General features: G+C 42.0%; 1 protein-coding gene across 2 annotated transcripts in view; it reads left to right on the forward strand.

Annotated features, from left to right (window-relative positions):
- PCSK5 (proprotein convertase subtilisin/kexin type 5) overlaps positions 1 to 20983 on the forward strand; it is a 429617-nt gene that overhangs the window by 285334 nt on the left and 123300 nt on the right. For both annotated transcript variants that reach the window (XM_060237482.1, XM_060237481.1), the window contains exons 11-12: positions 5537 to 5654; positions 9032 to 9241. In XM_060237482.1, the coding sequence (XP_060093465.1) occupies positions 5537 to 5654; positions 9032 to 9241 (328 nt within the window). The remainder of the gene's footprint in view (positions 1 to 5536; positions 5655 to 9031; positions 9242 to 20983) is intronic.

Here is a 20983-nt window from a genome sequence, read left to right on the forward strand (position 1 = left end):
AAGCTCATGTGTATTGTTCTGTTGTTGACCATTATTGTAAAATGTCAGATGTAAAATTGTAACATTCTAGATTTGTAACTGCTGTCATACAAGCCACACTGTTATATATGTAGAAACATTATTATACATGCAGGTGCAAAGCCAGTTATGAAGAAAAATACAAGCTCTATAAGGAGGCTCTGGGCAAGTGCCCACCACCTTTGCTGTCTTCCTACCCAAGTGAAGGCATTGCCTCCCCTCCCCCACCTCAAGGGGAGCTGATCTCTGCCATCTAGAGAGCAGTTGTAAATCTGAGTGATCTCTGGTGGTTTCCTCAGTAGGAAATGACATTGTACCTGTCTGAGGTCCTCTCGCCTTCAAACCCCATCCTCTCCAGGCTCCACCCCTTACAGCTCTAGGAATTTCCTAACCTGGAGTTGGTAACCCCATCTCCTTCCATTTATCTGCCTCTCTGACTTCATTTCCATTGCCTTCTCCCTCCCTGCAGCCTCTTCGTAGGAAAAGGACAGTCTTTCTTCACAGTGTGGGAGGGAACAAAGTAGCTTACATCATTCTCCTCTCCCCCTTTGATCTGGATAACCCCATGAGGCAGGTTAGATTGGAAGTCTAGATTGGAACAAAAGGGGCGGGAAAAGAGCAAATAGGGAGGGCGGGAAGAAGGAAAGGCTGGAAACAAAGTGAACGGTGGAGGTGACGGAGGGGAAAGAAGCAAAGAGGGCAGGCGCTAGCAGGCAGGCACTAGCTAGGAGTCCCCACTCTAGATGGCACCGGCAGGAATCCTCTGTGCCATCTGGAGTGGGAATTCCAATCTAGTGCTTGGCAGGGAACCTTTTAAAAGGAAAAGTTAGGTGGGGAAAGCCTAATATGGTACCCCCCCCCCGCCCCAGGGCAGGCATCCTGGCAAATGCCTAATTTACCTAGTGGAAAAGCCAGCCCTGGGTGTATCCTGATACGTGGAATGTGTGGCTGTTTCTACACATATAGAAAACGAGTTAGAGGAGGGAGAAAAGGAAACTCCCCACCCTCAGCTGGAAGGAGTAGCATGACTGACATGAGCCCTGAAGCTAATATTTCTAAAGAGCTCTGAAGATGGGTTCAAGTCCCCTCCTGCAAATTACATTTTGCCAAGTACACACAGAAAAGGAAACATGGCCATTCCAACTACAAATCCACACTGTTCTGTGGCTCACTCAGTAAATGCAGTGCCAACAGAATACCCAAGACTGATGCCACGCAAGGGTTCAAATCTTTGTATAGGTCAGGACCACCAAATTTTCACTAGGCAAGGAGAATCTGGACACCCAAGACAGCAGCAAAAGATTACACAATGATACCTTCAAAAAGGGCATTCCCATCAAGACTACTAGTTCCCTGTCTGGAAGTCCTAACTGTAAATAGTTGCTACTAACATTTTATAGGGGTCCCAGGGTTAACGAGGCAATATGCAGAATAGGTATATGTGACGAGGCGAGGAGCAGTCACAATTTAAGACCGGGAGCCCTCCCACCTTTCTTACTTGTGTGGAATGCACTTCCCTTTGGTGTCTGCATCCTGAGACAGTTCCTGTAAGGGTTCTGAGTAGGGATGGACATGAACCAGAAATATAGGAGTTCATCCTAGTTCAGGTTCATGAGGTTCATGGATCTTCCCTCCTTTCTGTTGGGGGCAGTTCCCCAAAGCCAGCAGAATGGAGGGGGAGGGGAAAGATCTTCCAAAACCCATTTAAAGGAAGCATTCCCTCTAGATGGGTTTTGCAAGTGGACTTCACATGGGAATAGAGTCCAAGTGGTGAATTCACTACTTCCAGGTGAATTTGCTGCTTGAACTCCACTCCCATGTGGTGCACACTTGCAAAACCCATTCAAAGAGAACGTTTAAACATCTTATTAGTTCACTTGTGAGTTTCATGATTTGCAAAACCCATTCAAAGGGATCCCTTTAAATGGGTTTTGCAGGCTGTACCACTGTGGCAGCACACCTTGGAGAAGGCATATAAAGAGACAGAAGTTTCTTCTAATGCCTTCTCTAAGCCCTACCACCAGCGCCAGTGTGTCTACCGACACGAACCCACCTGGGAAGTTCATTGGGGCTTGTGAGAAACAGGTTAGTATGAACCAAGGTTCATGAACCATGAACTGAGCCTGGTTCATGAGGAATTTCAGTTTATAATTTGATTTGTGCCCATCACGAGTTCTGAGCAGAACAGTTTTAGAAATATGTTTGCTTTCTTGGTTGGCTGTTCAGACTCAGTTTCCCTTTCTCTTTTCTGTGAGGTTCCCATCACCAAAGAACACATCACCTGTGTTCTAAGTATGCTTAACATGAGCCAGAAAAATACTGCCTATGCTACATGCCCAATTATATGAGCTGTGGGTGGTCTGGTAGGAGTTTATATAGTTATTTGGCAGATTGTGAATGGCTACAGTGGTGCTTGAGGGCAGGATGGAGGAGCACTTGAATTTTTTCACTTGTGTTGGACTCTATGTAATGTAGTAAAATACACCAGGATGTTTGTTGGTGTAATCTTGCACCAACAATGAGTGTTGAGGACATGCCCAGAGCCGGAGAGGCTTAAAAGGCTAAGCCTTGCTCAATCTGTGATGTGCCTCTCTATTCAGATGTGGAACCAGTAGAGCTTGGCACTGGCAGTCCTCCAGATATTTCCAGATTACATTGGTCCAATTTGTGGGTTGCCAGTTGTCACAGATATCCTTTTTGGGGAAACATGACAGTGCAGGAGCAGAGGGAACCCTTAGGGGCTAGTCACTTGGTTACCTGGACTGGTCAGCCATTATCTGTGGGAAAAGGGAAGAATTATAGAGAATTAGCTCTCCTATAATAAAAATAAAGAGGGTTCAGAATATTGTGTCCTGTAAAAAAATTGTCTAAAAAGCAAGGACAAGGAATAACCATGGAAGGACAAGGAACAAAGACAAGAAACAACCATGAACAAGAATCCGTAAGAAGTTTGAGCAAGATTGAGCACATCACAGATTGAGCAAGGCTTAGCCTTTTAAGCCTCTCCAGCTCTGGGCATGTCCTCAACACTCATTGTTGGTGCAAGATTACACCAACAAGAATCAGTAAGAAGATGCCACTCTCTTTGGCATCATTCCCCGCCCCCCTCAAAACTAACCCATCATTTTTGTAGACAGAAGTCTGTAAAAATTAGTGGATGTTCTCTAAACATTTTACCACGTTTACTTGGACAGGGAGCAAGACTGTTTCCCACTAGCAGGCATGTTGATCTCAGCATTACACAAATAGCTGTTCTTCAGAAACGCAGACAAAGTTCACCAAGCTAAAGTACACTGAGGGCTGATATGAGTCTCTCAAAGATCAATAGGATTGCCAATCCACAGTTGGTGAAATACTAACAAACACTGTGATATGCTGGCTAACACATTTAGTAAAACTTTTTGCAAGAATCATACAAACCTTTTATCACATTATAAAGAAGTACAACCATTTAATATTACAAAGAAAAGTCTGTCCGATTAGCACCTGGATATAGACTCATCCGTCAAAGTCTTCCTCAGGAGTATTCCTATTTGTTTCAAAGTTATCGGCCTCTTGTTACAATTCAGTGTGTACACTGGGAGTAAGCCAGTTCTTAACCTCTTTTCTAAATAGATGCAAAAGCCTTCTGAATTTGGCAGGCAAAGTGGAATGGAAATAATTTAAAAAATATATATTAAGAACTTATCTCTCAATGTCACTTAAGTGTTTATATTTATATTAGGAGCAAACCAGTCCTGAAACTCTTCTTTAAGCAGTTGCAAAAGCCTTCTGAATTTTGCTGGAGAACTGCTCTCTACAAAAAGCTTGAAAGCTAATTCTCCTTAAAACCATTCTAGATAACTCCATGCAGCTGTGTATAGCTGTGTACAGGTATAAAGGAGTTGGGGCAGGGGATCCCCTGATTTTGAGACACCCCCCCCACTTCAGGGTTATTAGAAAGTGGGGTGGGGAGAAAATGTCCACTGGGCATGCCATTATACCCTGTGGATACCAGTTCTCACAGGGTATAGTGGAAAACTGATCTGTGGGTGGAGAGAAAATGTCCACTGGGCACGCCATTATACCCTGTGGATACCAGTTCTCACAGGGTGTAGTGAAAAATTGATCTGTGGGTATCTGGGGCTCTAGGCTGGCTGTTTTTAAGGTAGAGTAACCAAATTTTCAGTATAGCATCTTGTGCCTCTGCTCAACCCCCCCCCCCCAAGTTTCAAAAAGATTCTATGAGCCCCCAAAGAAGCTGATCCCTATCCTCCATTATTTCCAATGGAGAGAAGCCATTTAAAAGGAACATGGTTCCTTTAAAAGTGATGGCCAGAACTCTCTTCAGAGTTCAGTTGTGCTTGTCACAACCTTGTTCCTGGCTCCACCCCAAAGTCTCCAGTTATTTCCTGAGTCAGACCTGGCAACCCTAGAGATCAATCTGGAAATCAGCTGTCCTATGCAGGCCCATAGCCAAGATTTTTAAGTTGGGGCATTTGAATTGGGGGGGGGCACTTAGCAGCTCCCCTACTCTTTCTGGGTGTACCTGCCTACCTGTCTGCTCCATCCCCTCACCCCCCCCCATTCCAGGCCACCTCTCTTTCTCCCACCTCCTATGTAATTTAAATCACATCCAAGAGGGGCATCCAAGACTTCCCTTCCAACCCATGGTCTTTTCTCCCTCTGCTACTTGAGAGCTTCTCCCTCCCTTCCTTGCAATTCAAATCATAGGGGGCAGCAGGAGCAGCTGCTGGTTTCCCATGTGATTTAAAGGGCCCATGGGGCTGGGGTAGGGTGGGAAGGCCATGGTTTGGGGGCCCTGAGTTGGGGGCATCAGGAAGTTGGGAGTAGGGCCCCCACAGGCCCCCTGTAGCTACAGGTTTGATCCTAACTCACAGAAAGACAGAGTATAAGTAAAATAACTAAATATTAAATATAGCTGAAGATGGGAGGCAGATAAAACGAAGGTTGATGGCTGTGTGGGAAAAAGAGAAGGAAGCAGGGAAAAGTGAGGATTTGGAAGTTGCTAGGAGGAGAAAAAGTAGATAGTGTGGGAAGGGGATACCAGTGAATATAAGGTGCCCTCTGCAAGTCCTTGCAGGTTCCCTACTATGCAACTGGGCCTGGCCCAGCTGTCAGCACCATGCAAATGGACTGTAGTTTTTTCTGGGTAGAGGGTGCACAGGGGAATGAAAGAAGGAAAACAGAAGATGAGGGCAGATAACGATAGGATGGTGGGTGTTTGATAAAGAGAAAAGAAAGGAGGAGAGGCTATAGGGGGGTTTCATTAAAGTGGAAGAGAAATCACTGGGTGAGGGGAGAGATGCCTCCTAGCCTTGCAAGATATGAACAGGTCTCTGTTCAATTTTTTCTAGATTCTTCCCCCCCCCCCCCAGGCCTTTGCATCTCTGATATGGAAACAAAGCAAGTTTGGGTCACAGAAATTACAAGTATAGACAATGACTGTAATGACTATTATGTTATCTAAAGGACAAAAAAAAATTTTGTGATTGTAACAATTTTGCTTATATTTCAGTTAGCCACCTATATGGATTTGGATTAATGGATGCTGAAGCTATGGTGAAGGAAGCAGAAAAGTGGACAACTGTCCCACCTCAGCATGTGTGTGTTGAGAACACGGATCGTCAAATAAAGTAATACTTACTGAAAACATTTGCTGACATATGGTTATACACAACAGAAAAAGCTCTGATCTAGCATTCATCAAGAATGGGTGTTGCTGGTGAATCAAATGTTCGATACTCAGGCATATTTTTTTATTTTTTATTTTTTTTATTTATTTATGATTTATATCCCGCCCTTCCCACCAAGGTGGCTCAGGGCGGCTCACAACACATGGAATCCAACATAACAAAATTAAGTTTAGGCATTTACACAATTAAGACATTTAAAATCTAAAAACATTAAAACAAGGCAAAGCAAAGCATTAAAACAAAGCATATTGCTGTGCCCTGTCCCTTCCCAGAGGAATTTGCAGGGACCATCTCCCACACCTGACAGAACCTTATATGCCAGTCTACAGAGCCATTGTACACAACAGGCAGACAAGCAGGCCAGCTGTCTGCAGACCTCCAGAGCTCGCTCCCAGCAGGAGAAAGGATGGATGTCATCAGTTGGCAACACCAGTTGGCAGAAATCCAACAATGGCTAGAGACATCAAGCTGGCCAGGTGGAACACACACAGGAGTATATGGCCAAGAGCAGTGGGCAGTGCCAATTAACTGAATAGTCTAGATAATCAAATGCTAGATGGAAAAGGTTTTACTGTAGGCTGTGTTTGTACATTTGGTTTCCTGCCAGCTTCCCTTAAACTGAATACCACCATTGAGGAAACTGGTACAACAATCTAGTTACTCCCGTCCCATATCCCAGAAGGAGATTCTTGGCTAGGACATCTGAATTCTCCACCATCCAAACTTATGTTTAGAGAAAATGGCCAAGAAGCCCATTTTAATTTTATTTAAAACATTTATTAGCCATCTTTCTACCTAAGGTGGTGTACAATGTAAATAATAACAAAATATAATAAAGCAGTAAATACATAAAACCACTACTTCAATAATTTAAAACTGGTGGTGGGCAGAAAAAATGAATCAAATGCTGTCATGAAAATGTCAGGCCAGCAACCAATTTAAGAGTTTGGATCCAGAGTAACAGCACATCTGGCAAAGGAGCTCCAGTTAAATCTTGGATTCAATACATATAGTAGCAGCATAAGCCACTTTAGGTCATACCCAAACCCAAACCAACATGTGCGGCCCTAATGTATATCTGCCTTCAGCTTGTGCATTGTGTGATTTAATTGTCCCCCATTTCTCAATAAACTCATCAAATGTTTTAGGTTATAAAATTATCAAATCAGATTTCTGTTGTTATTCTTAAAATGTGTACATATTTAAAATGTTTACATCTCTTTTTATTTGGGGCACAGTACCTCTATGCTGTGGGATTTTTGTGAACCCAGAGGCTATAAAAGGGAGGGTGATGTGAGAAAAAAAAAAACTGTGACATTAGATTTGGATGAAAGTAGGCCACAACTTAATTGGACAGAGCAAGAACATAAGCACAGCATGGTGACTGATTCAGCATCAGGCGACCCACCTGCCACCCAATGTACTGATCCATGCACTCGGCCTGCCTGCATTGCCAAGGGGTAACACCACAGAATGCTGAATTTTCAGGGCCCCACATGGGCACTGGCCACAGTCACCTAAAAGTGAGAACCAACCAACAGCCCCTGCCTGGGCATGCCACTTAATGCTCCACCCCCAAGACCCATTCAGGGAGTCCCCAACTCAGAGGAGACGGACATGCTGGCACCGCCTCCCCCTAAAAGGATCTGTCCCAATGCCTAAACCACCTAAAAGCTGTGATAATTACAAATAACAATGGACATGAAACAAAGGGGGGAACGGAGTGAGAAAAATGTTACCACCGACAAGGTCTCAGCACATGCTGCAGCTGCTTTAAATAGGGAACAGCAGAGTACATCCATGATGCAGTCCCCTGGCTCAGTCCTCTCCTCCCTCATGACAACCAAGCCTGGGAGCAATTGGCCCGAATGCCAAATTTTGCAGGGGAAACTTCAGAGCCATGCAGCTAGCCCAACTCTTCTCCTCCCCCGCAAGCCCTAGGCCACAAAGGTAGCTCCAGTGAGTCTGCTGTGGTTTATATAATTCAGTAGAATCCTGTTTCTTCCCACCTCATCACATTCATGCACAGAAATAGTGCAGCAGGACCATTCTTGGACACAGGAGATGTGAGTACAGTTATCAGAACTCCAGCACTCAGTCTTCATGCTGTTTAAGTTATTTGTAGATTTTGGGGTAATGAGTGGAAGTTTCTGCCCAGTTCTCTGTTCATATTCTTATCAATCAATATAGACATAAATTCTCATTACAATATTAGAATTTATCTTGTCCAAATATTTTTTTTTTAAACCCAAATGATAATTATACCCTCATGGAAATATATGGAAGAGAGACAACATTTTACTAAATACAGTTTAAAAACTTGTTTTCTTAGGATCTCTTGATAAGCCAGATTAAGTAAGGATGCCTTTGATTCCACCAACTTCCTCTGTTCTCTTAAGGCCCAATAAACTTTTTTCCTTGGACAAGTACTGTATCTGTATGAGAAGGAAGCTATCCATGGAAATTAATATAGTTTCAGATAACCAAACTACCATGTAAAAGGTGCTATAATTTGATATGCATTGACTAAGGCTTTTCTGATATTTTGTTATTGCAATAAATATGTTTGAACAATAGTACTAACGCATTAGTTTTGTGCTATCAATTCTATCTCTTTTGAGAAGTTGGAGTTTTCATGGGTGATAATGAAATTGCAGTGAAAAGTTCTGGAAGTATGTGTGGTAGTTTATGATCTCATTTGGTCACATATTTTTAGACTAGGAGGAAGTTACTTTTAAAAAAAAGAAGAAGATATTGGATTTAAATCCCACCCTCCACTCTGAATCACAGAGTCTCAGAGCAGCTCACAATCTCCTTTATCTTCCTCCCCCACAATAGACACCCTGTGAAGTGAGTGGGGCTGAGAGGGCTCTCACAGCAGCTGCCCTTTCAAGGACAACTTCTGCCAGACTTATAGCTGACCCAAGGTCATTCCAGCAGGTGCAAGTGGAGGAGTGGGAAATCAAACCTGGTTCTCCCAGATAAGAGTCCTCACACTTAACCACTACACCCAACTGGCTCGCAACATAAATTACTTTTAAATTAATCCAGATTTTTAAACTAAAGTTTATTTTTCATTAATTCATTTTTAATTCCATAATGCTTATTCTTTAGTTAGTAGTACTACTGTAATATACTTCAAAGAAGAATACAGGAAAGCTTTGGGGGAAAAGCTGGGCATTTAAAATAAAATATATGTTAAATCTATTAATTTCTGAATCATTGAAATTATATATAAATTTTCAAAGCATAAAAGTTAGTTATAACAACACAAGTTCTGTTATTCACTGGCTATAATGTTGTTGTTTTTGAAACAGAACAATACGACCAGATAGCATTCGTAATGGACCAGATAATGGTGTTCGATCAATATATAAAGCCACAGGCTGTGCAGATAATCCCAATCACCATGTGATTTACCTGGAACATGTAGTTGTGCGTATCACTATAATGCACCCACGACGGGGTGACCTGGCAATTTATTTGACATCTCCCTCTGGAACAAGGTCTCAGCTTTTGGCTAACAGGTAAAGTAATCACATTCAACTATCCATCTGGTCAGAACTTTAAACACTTTTAAAGGTTTCGATCCTTTAGGTGGATCTGTAGCTGGTAGACAAATCACACCCAAAGAGTGAATGGTTCCTCATCCTCTTGGAGAGGACTGACAAGTGGAGTACCTCAGGGATCTGTCCTGGGACCTGTTTTGTTCAACATCTTCATAAATGATTTGGATGAAGCAATAGAGGGAACGCTTATTAACTCTGTGGATGAAACTGATTTGGGAGAGGTAGCAAATACAGTAGAAGACAGGGTCAGGATGCAAGATGATCTTGGGCTGGAGAACTGGGCTAAAACAAATAAAATGAATTATAATGGGAATAAATGTAAAGTTCTGCATTTAGGTATGAAAAATCCAATGCATAACTATATGATGGGGGAGACTTCTCTTGGCTAATAGCCACTGACGAACCTCTGCTCCATGTTTATCCAATACCCTCTTGAAGCTATGTTTGTAGCTGCCACCACCTCCTGTCCAGATCATGCAAAGTAATGGTATCGTTTTACTCAGCTCTGGTTAGACATCACCTAGAATATTGTGTTCAGTTTGGGGCACTACAATTTAAAAAGGATATAGACAAGCTGGAATGTGTCCAGAGGAGGGCAAGAAAGATGGTGAGGAGTCTGGAGACCAAGTCCTATGAGGAAAGATTGAAGGAACTGGGTATGTGTAGCATGGAGAGGAGATGACCAAGAGGTGATATCACCATCTTCAAGTACTTGAAGGGCTGTCATGTTGAAGATGGCGCAGAATTGTTTTCTGTTGCCCCAGAAGGTAGGACTGGAACCAACGGGTTGAAATTACATCAAAAGAGTTTCTGGCTCAACATTAGGAAGAACTTCCTGACTATCAGAGTGGTTTCTCAGTGGAACAGGCTTCCTCAGGAGATGGTGGGCTCTCCTTCCCTGGAGGTTTTTAAGTAGAGGCTAGACATCCATCTGACAGCAATGCTGATTCTGTGAATTAGGCAGATCATGAGAAGGAGGGCAGGAAGGGTTGCATCAGTGCTTAGTTCTCATGGCCCTTCCTTACATGCCCAGGGAAATGCTGATTGCCACTTTTGGGTCTGTCAGCAATTTTTCTTCAGTCCAGTTTGGCAAGGGATCCTAGAGATTTTTGCCATATTCTGGGCATTGAGCAGGGGTCACTGGGGATGTATGTTTGTAGGGAAGGTATTTATGAATTTCCTGCATTGTGCAGGGGGTTGGGCTAGATGACCCTAGAGGTCCTTTCTATGAAAGAATAATAATACTGCAGAAATCTGAGATCCCCTGTCATAGTGTAATCTTTGGTGCTAGGAGCATAAAATTTTGGCATCACCTTTAGTGATGAGATTGCTGGAGAATATAGAGAAAGTGACACAGGAGCAATATTACAAGAAGGCAGTTGATAAGGCAGTAATTTGAATAAAAAGTACTTATATATATTTCATTCTCAAGTAAGAATAGATGGATATATTTTCTACTATATTTTTTTGTATCTTGCTTCATTTAAAAAAAGCATTTTCATGAGTCCGTGTATATGGCCCTAGGGTAGTCAGTGAATTTGGCATGGCACTTAGTTTCTTGGTGATTATTTAAACATACATTGAAGAACATAGAAAATGTGAAAATAGGATTGCCAGGTGGAAACTGGCACAGTTCGATATAGGAAACTTGGTGACTATTTTTTCTTTATGTCTAATAAATAAACTGAGAAAATACCAGACATATAAATGTCTAGTACAGGGGTGGCAAACATGTGGCCCAGGGGCTGAATCAGGCCCCCAAAGGGCTCCTATCAGGCCCTCACACAGCTGGTTGTTATCTGTTTCCTTCTCTCTCTCTCTCGCTTCCTTCTGCATCACAGCTTGCTTTGCTAGGGTTGCTCAATCACACAGGAGCATATTAGGATACACCCTCTGATGTCACCATTATTTCACACAGGGCTTTTTTTGTAGAAAAAGCCCACCAGGAATTTATTTACATATTAGGCCACACCCCCTGACACCAAGCCAACTGAAACTGCATTCCTGTGCATTCCTGCTCCAAAAAAGAGCCCTGATGATTATCAAGATGAATTGTCACAATCAGATATTTGACTGGTAGATAGTATTCTGCAATTAAAGATCTAGTCAGGTTCTTGGGAATTACAGATCTATCTTTGCAGGATTCTTGCTGTTCCAAGCAACACTGTCTTCTGGAGCTCAGCTGGTGTTATTTGCTCAGTTCCCAGAATATCCAGTTGTTTCTTGAGACTTTTAGGCACTGCTCTAATAGCTCCAATGACAAGTGGAATGATGGTTACCTTCTTCTCTCAAAGGTGCTCTAACTCTGTTTGTACATCTTGGTATTTTGTGGTCTTCACCTGTTCTTTCTTTTCTATTCTGCTTTCTCCTGGGGTTGCAATGTTAATGCTTTTCTAGTTTGCAGCACTCAAGGTGGCTTACAATAGAAGTAAAATAACAGTTTTAAAACATGATTAAGATTGCCAAAAATTAAAACCAAATTAGTCAAATGAAGTCCTTAATAAAATTGTGTTCAGTTGCCTGCTGAAGATCAAAAGTGATAGAGCCAGGCAGAATAAGGTCTCTGGGGAGGTTGTTCCATAATAGTGAGGTTGCCACCAAAAAGGCCCTCTCTCATTTGCCCACAAGATAGGTTTCTTTGATTGGTGAGATAGTTTGGAGGGCCTTTTGCTGTATACTCATGGGGTCACCATGAGTCAGTTGTGCCTTGACAGTATATTGTTGTTGTTGTTATTACATTTCACTATGTTGTCACTTCCGAGTGCACAGACTTGGCAACCCTACCCTCCGCTTGTATTTTTATGAACTCCTTTGCAGTATTACATTTCACATTATTATTATTAAAAGTTATTTATTATTTAATATTATTCATTAAGGTTATTATTAACCTTTTCAACTAAGAATCTAAAACCTCTTGATCAACCAACCAGATTCTGAATTTATAAACTGTAATACACCAGTTCTCTGAAATATTTTACTCTTACCCTCCACTAGGGCTGCCAAGCTCCTGCTGGGGGCAGGGGATCCCCCCCCCCACCCAGGAGGGCCATAAATCACTGGCAGGGAGCAGACCACCAGGAGGATCCCCACCGTCAAAGAGCTCCATCGGCATGCACCATTCCCAACTGGAAGTGACATCATCACACCGGGGAAGTCATGCCAGGGACGCTCTAGGACTAGCACTAAGAACTCAATGGTACCATCTAGGATTTGTGGGGAAAGCTCTATGGTAGAGTTTTACCGCAAATCCTAGTGTGTTCCCAGTGTGACGCTCTAGGAATCACAATAAACCTCTATGGTACTATAGAGGTTTATCATGAGTCCTAGAGCGTCCCTAGCATGACGTCCCCAGCGCTATGTTGTCACTTCCAGGTGCACAGACTTGGCAACCCTGCCCTCTACTTGTATTTTTATGAACTTCTTTGCACTATTATATTTCACTTTTTTTAGTAGCAATACATTTCCATTTTCTTACAAAAATTCTCCCTGTTCTTAATTTGATATAGTTTTTGTTCTTTTTCATGTTGTTTTGCCATTTTTGTCTGAACTGGATACTGATGAACCAGAAGGCTCAGAGTGTTTCTGTTGATCTAATTGCTAGGAACAAGTCCTGTTGTAATGCATTAGGATCACTCTAGGCAGGCACTCAGTGAGTGAAAAATAAATAGGTTCTGTGGCTCTAGGGATATAAGTGTTGCTGGAAAGTAAGAAGTAGCATAAGAAAGTTTTAAGTTTTTAAGAAAATTAGCTTTTATTCCTTTTAAATTGCATAACAGTGTGATATATTCACTTCTTATGAGAAAAATATTCTCCTGTGTACAGGATGTCTTTATTTAAAACCATTACTGCATACAGGGCAAAGTAAAATATGCCCACAGCAATAAGAAAGGCATTCAGATTCAGTATTGAGATTACTGTAGGTCTAGCACAAATAAATTGCATGACTCCAAAGAATTATTGCATTTGAGGACTTACATCAAGCACCTGATGATCTAAATGTCCTAAGTAAAGAAATTTTGCAAACCAAAAAGTAGTGTTGCCAGGTTCCTCCTGGTAGCTGGTGGGGGATGGAAGGAGGACTTACTGGGATCAGGGGGTTTCATCCGTTTCAGTAATGTGCCCACAGAACTTTCAACGTGACCTGAAAGTGATATAGGCATGTCAGGGCGATGCTCTGGTTGTCACATAGGCATGTTGCTAAAATGTTGGGTGTTCCTCACTCTTTTTTTTGCAGTAAGTCCCCCCTGCTGGCCAGTTTATCAACAGTAGAGAGTTGGGGCCTGAGAGTGGGGTACACGCTCCCCCACTGGGGGGAGGGTGGGTCTGGCATCCCTACTAAAGAGACATAGGCAGATTTTGATGATGCTAAAACAAATTTTCTTAAAGCTTTTGTGGCAAGATAACAGAACAAGCAGGGATTACTTTTGGTGGGGTTTGCTATGAAAAACTGCAGTTTCCACAGGATGGAAGAAGATAAATTGATTAAGACAATGATATAGGGATATAAACACAGGCAAGTAATCTACTGATAATGAATATTTCATTTCTTTACATGTTTGGGTGCTAGTCCCTAAAAACGTATGCTAAATTAAAACATGTTAAGTGCTTGTTTTTTGCTGCAATGTATTATCATTCTAAAAATTATTTCATTTCATGTTGTCATTTATCTATTGCATTACTTATAGGTACATTTATAAGAGGAAAATATTAGAAGAGATCTCTGATAAAGTTCAAAAAACATGCCAAGACACAGTGCCACTTTAGGTTATGTTAAAAGTGGCATATCCAAGTAAAAGAAAAACTTACCAGCATTGCTAAGGAACCACTCATTATTAAATTAAACTGTATAATGCAAGAGAGATGTTTACAAATTGGAATGGTTGTAAGGACAACTGTGTCTCAAGAAGGAAAAACAAAGGGGGGAAGGCTAATGGAAACATCTCTGTTGCTATTTTTATTTGAAAAGATAGCAGAAGAGATTATCAGAAAGGTCTTAAAGTGAAGCAAAAAGCAAAAGGCAAAAAATGGATTTAAAAGGTGGACATCTCTGAATTGTAAGTATAGTTTGGAAAATGAAAGAAATGCCTAGGATGGCTGTAGTATTTACTCCCTTTTTAGGTAGCTTCCCAATCCCCAATTTTCCAGGCTCCACCCTGCCCCCAGCCAACTGGCCAGCAGGGGAAGCCCCACCACCACCGCCTTTAGATCATGTGCCTTTAGAATTCCGCAGGTTTAGAAGCCTGCAAACACCTTGTGTTTTAAAATGTGTGTGTACACCTTTAAATTTGAGCAGGAAGTGAAAGCTGCATCAAGAGGAGCCAGCAGCAGAGCCATGTGTGTGTGAGAGAGTGTGTGAGAAGTTCCTCTACTTCCTTTGCTTTCGTTTCAACTAGAGCCAGTAAGCGTTTGTGTGTGTGAGTGTGAGAGACATCTTTGTATAGAAACTTGTTTATGGGATGGAGGAAAACTCTAGCTCTCTCTGTTTGCATTTGCCTGGGTCAGCCTGAAGAAGCTGGTTGGAAATACAGCAGTGTAAAGCCCCAGTGAGATCACAAAAGTGTGTGCTTGCAAATTCTGTTTATTTTGGGTGCTTTGTTAGTGTATGTTCACTTTCATTTACTGGAACTGCAGCTGCTGAGGAACAAGGAAATGAAGATTGTTCAGGGGGATTGCACTGCTGTGTTTTTATGTATTAGGGAATGGGAAAGTCTCTTAAAAATCATATTTCAGGCTTCTCCCTGAAATGCTGAACAGTTGAGTTGCTGCTAGAGTTATGCATAACCTTACTCTTGTAAGAAGAGTCCATCTTGTCCAGCATCCTATCTCACACAGTGACCAACCAGTTCTCCTGGACAGCCAACAACAGGGTATAGAGGCCATTACTTACACTCTTAATTCGTTTGATCCAACCTATTTTTAAATAACATGTAGAAGTTTTTTCTATCATCCACAATAGAGGTCTGGATCTTTTTGATTTACTCTTCAAAGTCATTGGAGATGTATCTGCTTGTGTGAATAGAAAAGCACTACGGGTTGTAGAAAAACTAACATTAACTGCTGTGGATATTTTTCAAGACTTGGCATGTCAGATTTTGAGAGAAATGACTGTAGTAACTTAACAGTTGAGAAAGTTTTCATACTACTTAACTGCTCCAGATTGTTCATTGAGAGCATTTGGGTTTCCTTCAACAGAAAGGTAGGCTAATAGGGACTAGATTAAAAGATTGTTGTCTTGAATTTCTCTGTTGCTGCTTCTTCCAGTCTGTAAGCTGTCACTGGAACCCCTATGAAAAACAGCTGTTCAAAGAACAGTGTGTTGGATTATCTTTAGGTGCAAAGCTCATAAAAGCACTCTGTAGCTTAAAAATACTAGTTCCACTTCATGCCCCATTAGTCATACATGTCATGATCCATCTTCAAATCCAGCTGCTAGTTTAGACTGAACTGGAACACTTTATTAACAGAAGCACAGGGGGGTGGTCTCTTAACATCACAAGACTCAAGCACAGTAATTTCAAATATGTGAATTCTGTGACCTAGAATATCTGCTGATAGAATTGTAATAGCGCAAATACACATTCCCATGATAGTGTGGCAGCATAACATTCCTTAACATGCCCATTTTATATCATTTATTGTACCTTTCTCTAGACACATACGCCACCAAACCTCTCACCAGTCATGTAGCACTAGCAACCTGTCAATACCAGTGCCAGAAAGCCACAGCAGATCTTAGCATCTATGCTCTGTTGTCAGCATTCCAGAGAAACTGTTTGGCTAATGTGTGAGACAGGGTGCTGCAGTAGATGAACTGCTACTCTGACCTAGCAGGGTTCTTCTTATATTCTAGCAACAACACTATTATAATCATAATATATAGTACAACTGTATGTTTGGATCTAAGAAACTGCAGCAATTACTTAAAAATCATACCTATATAATGTGAAACTTCAACTCATTAAGTATGAAATTTTACCACTGTGATCACTATGCAGATCCACAATCTTGGATCTGTGCAGGCATGCTGTAGTAGAAGCTTCCAAGGCTTCCCAAAGCTCTAGAGAGTGCTGTTCCCTTCTATTGGCTTTCTAGCCGAAATGATCATATGATTGGAGGGAGAGCACCTGTCTCGTCTGTCCTCTTTCTGCCACTGCAGAGAGAAGATCTTCCAGCTTTCACTGGTGTTTCTTTCTGGCCAAATCACCTTTTTTTTAGCCTAGAGAATGTTATGAATTCATAGGTGTGAGTCAAAATGGCCCAAAGGAAATTGTTTAAGATGGGGCTTTTTTTGTAGAAAAAGCCCACCATTTGCATATTAGGCCACCCCTATGACATCACCATTGTTTCATGCATGGTTTTTTGTAAAAAAAGCCCAGCAAGAACATTTGCATATTAGGCCACACCCCTGATACCATCCCTATGCGTTCCTGGCTCAAAAAAAAAAAGCCTTGGTTTAAGAAGTGTATCCAGTGTGATACTAAGATGGCCCAAACTGATGGCTGTTCCTGTTGCCTGTTATGCAATGGTGAAGACCATAATGCATTCACTTGCTCTATTTTCAAACAGTTCACCCCAAACACAAGACTTGATACAGCTTCTCACTTAAAGGCAGATCTTTAGGAAGAGGCTTTGGGAACCGCAGCTGGGGAAGAGACATTGCCCCCATCTTCAGACAGGACCAGATCTACGTGGTTTTTGAAGGGGGCAAAATTAAAAAATGGCGCCCCCTTATGGGCCGGTACCATAGAATACAATGGACCCTATACCCAATTTGGCACAACCCCCCCTCCATCGGTGCCTGGGGTAAGCACCCCCCTCTGTCTCCCCTCAATCTCTTTCTCTCGACCGGAACACATATTGACCTAATCAAACTGCAGGTACTTAAAATCACCTATTACGACACAGTTTTTACGTTTAGCCACTAGCTTTAATCCTTCCATCATATTATAATCGTCCTCTATCTTTTGATTTGGTGGGCATAACAAACTTCCATAGTTAAATTTCCTTTTGGGCCCTCTATTTCAACCCAAAGAATTTCTAGAAGGGAATCTAATTCTCTGACCTCAGTTTCACTGGACCGTATGCCCTCTATGACATACAGAGCCACTCCACCTCCAACCCTTCCTTCCCTGTCCTTCCGATATAACTTATAGCCAGGAATCACTGTGTCCCACTGGTTCTCCTCATTCCACCAAGTTTCTGAAATTCCCACAATGTCTATGTTTTCTCCCAACACTAAACATTCGAACTCACCAATTTTACTTCAAACACTTCTAGCATTTGCATACAAACATCTATAATTTCCCAGGCAAGCTAGGCCCGCAACCTTCCTCCTGTCGCCTCGAGACTTTGGCAGACAGTCCATACTGTTTGTCACCATCACAGTGGACAACTCTGATCCATTACCTAGTAGAAAAGTAACAGCTAACCCTTCATCTCTTTGAGATGAATCCTCCCAAACCAGAGACATTTCATCTCCTGTCAGCTTTCCCCCAAGATTTAGTTTAAAAACTGCTCTGCCACCTTTTTGATTTTAAGCGCCAGCAGACTGGTTCCATCTGGGAACAAGTGGAGACCGTCTCTTTTGTACAACTCCCGCTTGTTCCAGAAAGCATCCCAGTGCCTAACAAACTTAAACCCTTCCTCCCTACACCATCGTCTCATCCACACATTGAGACTTCTAATTTGTGCCTGTCTCTCCAGCCCTGCATGTGGAACAGGTAGCACTTCTGAGAAGGCTACCTTGGAAGTCCTGGCCTTAAGTCTCCCACCTAGAAGCCTAAATTTTTCCTCCAGGACCTCATGACTGCATTTCCCCACATCGTTGGTGCCAACATGCACCACGACTACTGGCTCCTCCCCAGCACTGTCTATCAGCCTATCTACTACACACGTAATGTCCACTACCTTGTCACCAGGCAAGCTAGTCACCATATGGTCAGTACGTGGTTTTGCCACCCAACTGTCTACTTGCCTAAGGATCGGATCACCAACTACCAAGATCCCCCCTCTCTCCCTGCCCAGGGATGATTCCTTGGCACGAAAGGATACCCACTCACCAACTGAAGAAGAGGTCCCTTCTGAGGGCGCATTCCCCTTATCCTCAGCACGGTGCCCTGTTCCCTCTTGAACCTCATGCTCACTGGCAGCAGTGGGGCTGCCATGTTCAGAGTGGGGCTCATCTAATACGTCCCCGAGAATCTTCCCCAAGTGCCTAACTGACTGTCTCTGCTTCTCCAGGTCAGTCACCTTGTCCTCAAGGGTAGAAACTCATTCCCTGAGGGCCAGGAGCATCGAGCACACACCCAAGACTTCTGTCCTGCGGACAGATAGTCATACATGTGACACTCAGTGCAAAACACTGGAATGCCCCCACCCCCCTGCTGGCATTCTACCTTCATGATAGCTTTTTAAAAATATACAGTCCCCTTTTAAATCCTGTTTGTTTATGTGGCTCCCCTTCTGGAGGTCATCTTGTTTGTTTGTTTGTTTGTTTGTTTGTTTGTTTGATTTATATCCCGCCCGCCCTCCCTACCAAGATGGGCTCAGGGCGGCTTACAACATAAAAGCATATAACAATAACATTAATAAATATTAAAATACATATTCAATAATTTACAGTAGGTAAAACAATTAAGACAGTTAAGACAAAGGAACAGAAACAGTCTATTAATTTGGCCTTATTGGGAGCACAAGGAAATTAGGGATCTGGATTCCTGGTCCTTACACAGCCTCCAGGCTAAGAGCCACAGGCCAAGAGCCCTTTAGCTCTCACCAAAGGCTCGCACCTCTGGCAAGGCGCAGCTTAACAATGCAAAGAGGGTGGGGAACACAGGCACTCCTAATCAATCAGCAACAATCACCTTCACCTTCAGCCCACTCAACCAAACAAACAGCAGTTCCCCAGCAACTACAAATTCAGAATTTTCAGCAGTGGCACAAACTCAGAAATTCTCAGCAACTTCCCCAGCTGCTCATCCTTATATTAGTTATTCTCTGCTCTATCTCAAGAGCTTCTCTGCTCTCTCTCAGAACTCTCTGAAATGAGATATATAGCTATAGATAAACTCTTTTTTTCTTTTGCCTTATTATCTGTTATCTAATACCTTAATCATCATATCCACAAATCATCAAATCATTCTTTTCTGTGTCACACAAAAATTTTATAAAGGGTTTCCAATTGTTAATAAAAGTAGAAACTGTCTTTTCTCTAATCAAATACAAGCAAAGGATCAAACATGGTGTAAAAAGTACAACGATACAAAGAAACCACCACATGCTGAGAAGACAAATTTGATACAAAATAGTAGTAATAAAATCAATATATTTGAAATAAATTGGGCTGGTCATAATTGTTGATGTTCATTTTTCATACTCTTTGGAACACTAAGCACACTTACATATACTCATTTCAAATATATTGATTTTATTATATCATTGCTATTTTGTATCAGATTTGTCTTCTCAGCATGTGGTGGTTTCTTTGTGTTGTTGTTTTCTCTAATCAAAGCAGTAAGTTTAGCCATCTCAGCAACTTATAAGAATGTCATCAACCATTCCTCTATAGTAGGTATTGTCAAACTTTTCCATTTTGAGAATATAATTATCTTGCAGCTGTTGTGCTGTATAAACACAAAGTTCAATGGCTGTTTTTGAACTGTATCCACCAGACCCTGGGGAAAGGCTTCTGGTTTCATTTATATGTTAGTCTTTAAAAACTTCTGAATCAATTAATGCACGTGTCCAAAATGTCTTGACTTTATTACAAGTCCACCATAAATTATATGGATAGGGCTGCCAAGTTCCTGCCAGGGGCGGACGATTTCCCAATTTGGCGGGCCCCAACCCACCAGCAAGGAGGAGGCTACCAGGGGGGATCCCTGTCCCCAAAGAGTCCCACCACCACGCATTGCACACAGCACAATGACTTCATCCGTAAGTGTCATATCAGGCCAGGCACATCACATAGGGACAATCTAGAAAATAATGGAAAACTCCATGATCTAGGAAATCATGGAAAAATAAGCATTTAGTGAATACTCTTGGAACACTGGTCAGCCCAAAGGACAGGGCAATATCCTGGAAATATTTATGACCACATGAAAAATGGAGACATTGCCTAGAGGTAGGGGCAATAGAAATAAGAAAATATGCAACTTTAAGATTCCCAAAACAGCAAACTGCATATGATTGCATACCTGAAGATCCTAGGATGCATTGTTTTACTGTATTTGGATGACTAGTTATTCGCTGGTGATCCTAAGAGAACATAAGAGAAGCCATGTTAGATCAGGCCAATGGCCCATCCAGTCCAACACTGTGTCACACAGTGGCCAAAAAATTTTTATACACACACACACACACACACATATATATATATATACACACACACACACACACACATTGTGGCTAATAGCCACTGATGAACCTCTGCTCCATATTTTTATTAACCCCCTCTTGAAGCTGTCTATGCTTGTAGCCGCCGCCACCTCCTGTGGCAGTGAATTCCACATGTTAATCACACTTTGAATAAGAACATAAGAAAAGCCATCCTAAATTCACATGTCTATTTCACGTTGGGTGTTCTTGATAATCCTGGCCTTGTCTTTAGTTGGGACAACTCCTCCTTGTCCCTCACACAATGCAGTCTTCAATGGGGCAGTGTTGGATTTCCCTCCTATTACATTACCATTTTGGCAG

Source organism: Heteronotia binoei, chromosome 4 (assembly GCF_032191835.1).
Source record: "Heteronotia binoei isolate CCM8104 ecotype False Entrance Well chromosome 4, APGP_CSIRO_Hbin_v1, whole genome shotgun sequence".
Classification (NCBI taxonomy): Eukaryota; Metazoa; Chordata; class Lepidosauria; order Squamata; family Gekkonidae; genus Heteronotia; species Heteronotia binoei.